Below are 8131 nucleotides of genomic sequence, written 5' to 3'. Positions count from 1 at the left end.
GACGCTCTCTCGCACATAAGCTGGGATTGCGTTGGGTGGAAGGGCCACCTGGGGACCTGTGCTTTTTCCTCTTTCCTCTTTTTCCGAAAGAACTCCCACTTCCCCATCCACACATGTCTTTTTCCGAAAGCGCTCTTTCAGAAGACGGCTTCTTCCTTGTAGAATGAGGATTACCAATGCTGGAAGAACCCCTCTGTTCTTCTGATACAATTTCAGAAGAACGCAATTGCAGCATAGACATAACTGGAGGGGTTTTTTTCAGAAAAACAGCCGTTTTTCTAAAAAAAATCCTCTTCAGTATAGACATAGCTTATGAGGGATAGGAATTGCCAGTGAAAATGGGCAGCAAATCATGCCATCTGGTAGCAATGCGAAGGATAGGACACAACCTGCGGGAGGAAGCACATTGATACCATAACTGAGTCAGATAGTCCAGCGGGATGGAGAGAATTTTTATTGCCAGAAGCGTGGGGAGCTGACTGGAATTCGTGCAGCTTGGGAAAAAGCTTTTCTTTCTTTCTTTCTTTCTTTCTTTCTTTCTTTCTTTCTTTCTTTCTTTCTTTCTTTCTTTCTTTCTTTCTTTCTTGTCCACTTCTGCATTGGGATCCAAAGCTCACGACCAGGGAAGAGACCTGCAGCTTATTGTAAGCAAACACGGCAAGCTTCATGGCACAGCAAATGAAAGGTGGCCATCATGTGTCCTGTTTCTCCACTGGGAAAACTGAGGCTGGTGGTGTGGTAGGTTCATCACTCAGAATCTCAGCCAGATCAGGGTTGGAGGACTTTGGGGATCCTTCTACAGGTTTGGCTCTCTGCAATCTCCGTTTTGTAACTGTCCTAGAATCTGCAAACCAAAAGTGACAACTTTGGAGTTTATCCCACACTTCCGACCCACCTCTCACGGACGGACAGGAAAAGAGGGAAAGGGGGATGAAGAAGTGGGTGGGACAACCAGTAGAGGGCGCTGTAGCTCTCCATGGTGCTAGTGCATGGTGTGCTGTAATTCTAGGTCATGAGGGGATGCTCTCCCCCTTAGAGTTGGGGTGACCCCAATTTTCTAAAGCTGCACTAGGGGGTGCTGTCCTCCAGGGCGCAGTGTGAGCAGGCTCAGTTGGGGGCTGTCTCCTGACTTTCAGGGCTGGCCTTGATGTATCAATGAGACAGGAGTGTGGCCTCCAACCTTCAGTCCTAACACGCTTCAGCAGCTCATTCCCACCCCTGCCATGTCAGTGTCATTCCAGAGCCGCCTTAGACCCCTGTCCACAATGGTTGGTCATTCACCCAATGCGCCCCACCCCAGAGGTGGCTGCATGTCAGCTAATGGCTGAAGAACTCCCTATGGGAACAGGGCTTATGACAAACACAATACCCAGCCAGCAAAGGGACACGAGCAGGTAGAGACACAAAGGGGGAGACATTTTGGCCTTGGTGGGACATTTAGGGTGTGAGGACGAGTTCCCCAAACCTGCCAATCAGGGCTCTCTGCCCCCCCACAAAAACCAGTTACCTTGGTGCTTCATTAGGAAGTAGGTGGCGAGGAAGATGAGGCCATTGAGGGTGAAGAAGGAGCCGCCCACAGCCAACACCCGGGACAAGTTGCCTGTGGTGGAGTGAAGAGACATTATGGAGTTGGAGGTACAATGCCCTGTTCAGTGTGTGTGTGTGTGTGTGTTATAATGCCCCATTCAGAGAGAGTGTGTGTGTGCGCGTGTGTGTGGTATAGTGTCCTGTTCCCTGTGTGCATGTGTGTTATAATATCCTGTTCGGGGTGTGTGTGTGTGTGTGTGTGTGTGTGTGTGTGTGTGTTATAATGACCCATTCAGTGTGTGCGTGTGTGTGGGGGATAATGCCCCATTCAGTGTGAGTGTGTGCGAGTGTGTGTGTCCGTGTGTGGTATAATGCCCCATTCAGTGTGTGTGCGTGCGTGCGTGTGTGGTATAATACCCTGTTCAGTATGTGTGTGTGTGTTATAATGCCCTGTTCTCTGTGTGTGTGTGTGTGTGTATGTGTGTGCGTGTGTGTGTGTATAAAGGCTGAGGATCAGATGTCCCAGCAACTGCTGGGAAAGACAGAAACTGAAGATCCTAGCTATGAAACAAAATAATATAATAATATTTTGGGGTCCTTTGGTTGTAATAACAAACCTAAACAGCCACCCAAAACTGAATGGCTGCCCTGCAGCTCTGGCTACAAAATGTGGCCGGAAAACTCTCCAGCGGAACTTCTCAGACACAGCACACGTGCAATGGAGGCTTCTTGACTCATCTTACTGCAAACGATCTGTCCAGCTCGCTGAAAAAAACATCTATACAAAGGGGAAGTGATATTAATGCATTTGCCTCGTTCTTTATGTTGCTTGCAGTTTCAGGGTGAAACAGGGTGAGATTCGAAACATTTCTTGTTTACAGAACTAATTCTGTGAACTTGCTTTATTCGTTGTGGAATGAACACGGAACAATTATTTAGAATCACTCAAAACCTCACTGCTACTCATAAAAATCTGCTTTGTATTTTGTATCTATAACGGTGCTGTTTGAAATGTGAATTGCCATCCTCAGAGGAACAAGAGTTAATGCATGTTCTTTCCACATTGAGGAAGGGTGGATTGTACAGACATTCCTGGTCAAGCTGCAAGAGCTCTGGGATGTTTGTTTACAGGGCTGATATACTTGGCACTTGCTTGTTGATTCATGAATGTTTGGCAAGGCAGTTCTAAAGCTTGCTCCATGCCAATTTCCTGTCCTGCAATTTACACTCTCTGACCTTGTTCCTTTTTCGTTCATTGAGTGAGAATCTTCTTTCATTTGTAAATTTAAAAGGAGTTCCTCCTTCATTTGTTTAAATGTGCACAAACCTCTTTTTATGCAAAATGTCTCCAACTAAAACACATTAAAAAAAGCACACAAGCTATGGCGATTAAACCCACAAAGAAAAAAAAATTACATGGACATTTGTTCTAAAATGCTCACGGTGACCAAAGTGTACATATCTATAAATCAAGCCAGAGAGCAGGACTTAAAGAAAACAGGAGGCGTGGCAACCTGTCAAAATATATATGACGAATGGTATGTAGAGTGGTACTACTCTTTTTCCCTGCCTTGAGGTATGATGGACAGTGCAGCGCTCACCTCTCACATAGATGTCCACTGGCTTGCTCCTCTTGGATTGGACATTCCGTCCCAACAGATTTACCCAGTAGCAGCAGCTGAATGACCCAGATACCTCTCGCCCGGTGATGCTCATGATGTAGGTGTGGTTTCTCTGTGATGAAATCATGGTCGAGATAGCGATCCTATCTCCAAAGTACTGGAAGCCTTCAATGTCATCTGCTAGAGCTGGTGCAGAGCACTCAAGTTCCACGGAGGTGCCAGGGTGGTATTCCTTGTGCTGGGGGTGCACGGAGAAGGTCGGAGCCTCGGGTGCACCTGGGAACCATCAATTTCCATTGGCACCTCCCCATATTGGAGAACAGACGAGCAGCATTTTTAATCTCATTGCCCTGCGGCTCACCATGACCTCTCCTGAAGCCCTCGAATCTGACCTCCGAAACATGTTCCTTTCACCCACAGAGGTTGCGCCAAGCAAAGACATGACCCCACCCACTTCCCACAGGTGATACCAAACGGCTCGAGATAGTTAAGACGAAAGCAGACGGCAAAGAGCTTCAGAAAGATCTCCCCAAACTAAGTGACTGGGCAACAAAATGGCAAATGAAAGTGAATGTGGATAAATGTGAAGTAATGCACATTGGAAAAAAATAGTCCGAACGATACATGCAATATGATGGGGACTAATTTAGCTACAACTACTGAAAAGAGAGATCTTGGAGTCATTGTGGATAATTCTCTGAAAACATCCACTCAGTGTGCAGCAGCAGTTAAAAAAAACCCCCAAAATTCAGCATGTTAGGAATCATTAAAAACGGAAGAGAAAATAAGACAGAGAATATATTATTGCCTCTATATAACACCATGGGAGGCCCACGACTTGAATACTGCGTACAGATGTGGTCGCCTCATCACAAAGCAGATCTCTTGGCATTGGAAAACATTCAAAGAAAGGCAACACAAACAATGCAGGGTTTGGAACGGGTCCCATAGGAAGAGAGATTAAAAAGATTTGGATTTTTCAGCTTCGAAAAGAAGAAACTAAGGAGAGAGAGGATCACGTCCGGTGTGGAAAAGGTGAATAAGGAAAAGTTATTAACTTATTCCCACAATATAAGAACTAGGGGTCACCCAATGAAATGAAGAGGCAGCAAGTGTCAAACAAATCAAAGAAAGCGTTTCTTCGTATTAACCTGTGGAACTCCTCGACAGAGACTATGGTGAAGGCCAGGACTTTAACAGGATTCGGAAAAGAGCTAGATAGTTTCATGGAGGTTAGGTCTGACCATGGCGATTAACCAGGAGGAACTTAAAAAGCAACAAATGCTCTAGAAGCACTTATAGGACCGGGAGGGGTAAGAATGGTATCCTTGACCTCTGTTTATTTGGCTGATCGTATGTTCTGTCTCTGATAATCTGGGGTCAACACGGCTCGGAGAGGGCAGCAGAGGTAGGAGACTCAACGGGATGGGGGATGGAGGGAGGAACACAAAATCTGAGGAAGCCGCGACATACCCTTCACTTGAATAGAGATGGGGGAGCTCTTGATAGATGTGACTTCTTTCCCGGATTCCTCCCTCCAGTAGGCGCAGCTGTACGCCCCGATGGTGGAGTTGTTAGCCGTGAGATGGAGCCACGCTTCCCTGTAGGCATTGGGGGGCATCTCGGAGAGCTGCTTCCCACTTCCGTCAAAGAACTGGTACCTTGTCACCCCCTCGACCCCCTGAGCTGAGCACCGGAGGGTGAGACGGTCGCCCTCGATGAACTCTTGGTGTCGGGGGTGCAGAAAGAGTTTGGGGGCTGATGGAGGATCTGGAATGGAAACACAGAAATTACGGCAGAGGGGGAGATATCCAGGGGGTCAGAGGGAGAAGACATGGGGGGGGACAAGATACAGACACACACCCCACCCATCCTGTCAGCCATGCTTCACGGCAGATACAGCAACTTTGGCTATCCCTCGCTCCCTTTACCTGAAGGAGACACCAGGCTGGGGAACATCTCGAGAGCGGCTGAAAAAGGGAAGAGAGGGAGTGAAAACTCTGGGAAAGCAAGAACAGAGGAACAAAAGAAAAGGAAAACTATTGGAAAGAAAGTCTCTCACCCAGCACCGGTAGAAGGAGACTCAATTCCATGTTGTGCTTGTTTCTCTGCTTTTAGAATCTGGGATCTTTGCCTATCTCCGATGCCTGCATGTGGCTATATTAGGCACTTCCTTTCTGCCGGCCTATCAGCTGCACAGTACCCCTCAGCTGCACAAGACCCTTCAGAGACAGATTGCTGGGGTTCAGCTTGTACAGACATCAAGTTTGTGGTCCAGTCTTGTCTGGGCATCTAAGGATATTGCTGTCAGCACTTCTGCTTTTCCTGCTTGCTTGCTTGACAGCTTCTAATAGATTTGAAAATTATTTTCAACAAGGGTGAAACTAGCACCTTCAAGTTGCTTTCCTTTCTGCTGTGGGGGAGGGCTGTAAAGTAGTTAAAATTAAATGTGATGAATCATGCGATTGAAGACAATCGTCTTCACGTGACTGAAGGCAATTCATTAGTGATTAATTGCCCGATTAATCTGTCATCTCATACCAATTATCTGTGTCTTTCTTGCTGTTTTCTACATTTTCAAATATATAGATTTCAATTGCAACACAGACTACAAAACTAACACAGCTGCATCTCTATCACTATTCTACAAAATATTCAGGGCTCACTCTATACGCGTCTTTGACTAGAAGATTTACCTAGTATCGCTTGGGTCCCTCAGGGCAGTGGGCAAGGGGTTCAGGAGTAAGGGCAGGGTCTTGGGGATGTGGGGAGCTCAGGGAAAAGGGTCATGGGGGTTGCAAGAGGGTGCTGTTGTACGGGTGATCACGCACACTAGGCATTTAATTAGGGTCATAGCACAAAGACCCACAGTATCTCAAATATACCTTTAACAAGTTTTATTTCAAGCAATTCAGGAGCAGTTTTAAAAGAGATAGATAGATAGATAGATAGATAGATAGATAGATAGATAGATAGATAGATAGATAGATAGATAGATAGATAGAGGGGGTGTGTGGGGATAGATAGATAGATAGATAGATAGATAGATAGATAGATAGATAGATAGGGTGTGTGGAGATAGATAGATAGATAGATAGATAGATAGATAGATAGATAGATAGATAGATAGATAGATAGATAGAGGGGGTGTGTGGAGATAGATAGATAGATAGATAGATAGATAGATAGATAGATAGATAGATAGATAGATAGATAGATAGATAGAGTAATTATCACTTAAAGGGCATTAAACACAATATTTAAATTGACTAATTAACAGTCTAACTCTGATCCTTAACTCAATTTAGCAGCCTAATTCTTAATCCAATTTAACACACAGAGACCCACACACACATTCCAGTCACCATCTGGGGCTGGCCAAACCCCAGGCAATGTTGGTTAACTTGGTCGAGGTGGAAGTCTGACATGCACGTCACCCCAATATGCCAAATTGATGGACCCCGCTCTGTAGGGCAAATTGGTTTGGTATGCAACCCCTCGGGGGCGGGGAAATCAGACCATGTGGAGTGATGTCCATTGGTTACACACAGTCCAGGTCCGGGTGGGGTGAGGTCCGTCGGTTGCACCCCCTCTTCTTCTGCAGGTGTTGTCACGACTGCTCTTGGGGTGTCCTGCTTCCACCACCCAATTCTGCTTGCCTCGGCTTGAGTGATAAACAACAGAACGTCCTAGACGAGGTCTCTCCCTGGTTGCTCCTTCCGATCTGGGAACGTTGCCTCCTTCTGTGCTGTTTTGTCTCAGCACACAGACACAGTTCTCCTATTTCACACGGTCTTTTTCTCAAAGTGGTAAACAAATACAAACTCCTCCGGGCCACTGGCTTGAACCTTAGTACGGCCGCTCTTCAGCTCACTTACTCATGCCAGCTGTTCACACGAGCCATGATGCCTGACATGGATGGGGGAGGGCCAGGAGTCAAGGCAGGGGATGGAATTCAGGGAAGGGGTGGGGGTGCATAAGTCAGGACAAGAGGTTTGGGGCTCAGACAGTCGTCAGCTCCTCCCCCCATCGGCACCTGAGAAACTGTTACCAGATTTGCCCAATACTCTGGGGTGTGCTCATATATTAGGGTTACTCTTACGGGGCCGGAGGGAGGTTGAAAATTCTATCCGGGTGCTGCGTGTGCTTCTTTGTGCTCTCCTATGGGGCTGAATTCTCCCTGCTGCCCATTCCCCCTCCCACTGGAGCGCCCCTGCAGGAACTAGGCTCCTCAGGACAGGGTTCTCCCCACTTTAGCACCCCCACTGCCAGAGCACGCCTGAGCTCTCACATGCTGACCCCTCCTACGTCCCTGGACTCAGCACACTGGTTTAATAGCACTGCCCCACTGCACCCCCATGATGGGGATTCCACAACCTCCCTGGGCAATTTATTCCAGTGTTTCACCACCCTGACAGGTAGGAACTTTTTCCTAATGTCCAACCTCAACCTCCCTTGCTGTAGTTTAAGCCCATTGCTTCTTGTTCTATCCTCAGAGGCTGTAGCCAGACAGGAACGCCCCCTTGTAACATCCATTTTTGCTTGCCTGGAGCATACAGGGCACACAGAGCAGAAGGCCCGGATTTGGCAAGCTGCAGTGACCGTGAATGGCTGTAAACAGAGATACGCCAATTGCTGACCAAGAGGCTGCCGAGGAGTGCCCTTGACTTAACCCATATTGATACGAACACACAGCCGTCCGCGGGGGGAGGAATCTCTCGCCCAGTAAAAAAATGCCCAGTGCTCACAATTTAGTTATCTCTCTTGCAAGTGTAAATTAACTTGAAACTTGCTTGTAAGAACTGGCACCACAAAACGGACCAGTACAATTCGGCATCTTAGATAAGAAAGAGAATACGGGCCCCCAGGGGTATAAAGATGGGTCCAGCAGCACATTTACTTTGAGTGTCAATCTACCATCTATCTGCTGGTCGGGTTAGGTGTTTGATCTCCCAAGGTTCAACGGGGATGCCCACCTCGTA

General features: G+C 47.1%; 1 protein-coding gene across 3 annotated transcripts; it reads right to left on the bottom strand.

Annotated features, from left to right (window-relative positions):
• Positions 1–431: 431 nt before the first annotated feature.
• On the bottom strand, positions 432–6897 carry LOC102451825 (uncharacterized). Of its 3 annotated transcripts, XM_075911993.1 has the most exons (7): positions 6699–6897; positions 5212–5496; positions 5081–5119; positions 4623–4919; positions 3129–3425; positions 1508–1600; positions 432–844 (listed from the first exon to the last, which is right to left on the bottom strand). In XM_075911993.1, the coding sequence occupies exons 2-7, from the start codon at positions 5240–5242 to the stop codon at positions 693–695; spliced, it is 909 nt and encodes a 302-aa protein (XP_075768108.1). In that variant the 5' UTR covers positions 5243–5496; positions 6699–6897; the 3' UTR covers positions 432–692. The 3 variants fall into 3 exon arrangements, with proteins under 3 accessions (XP_075768108.1, XP_006122975.2, XP_025040346.2); XM_006122913.4 differs by lacking the exon at positions 6699–6897 and having other exon boundaries at positions 5212–6084; XM_025184561.2 differs by lacking the exons at positions 3129–3425; positions 6699–6897 and having other exon boundaries at positions 5212–6090.
• Between the last annotated feature and the right edge of the window lie 1234 nt (positions 6898–8131).

The sequence above is a fragment of the Pelodiscus sinensis genome, chromosome 30 (assembly GCF_049634645.1).
Source record: "Pelodiscus sinensis isolate JC-2024 chromosome 30, ASM4963464v1, whole genome shotgun sequence".
NCBI classification, from domain to species: Eukaryota; Metazoa; Chordata; order Testudines; family Trionychidae; genus Pelodiscus; species Pelodiscus sinensis.
Note: the sequence above shows the minus strand (reverse complement) of the source record. Positions and strands in the feature narration are given on the sequence as shown.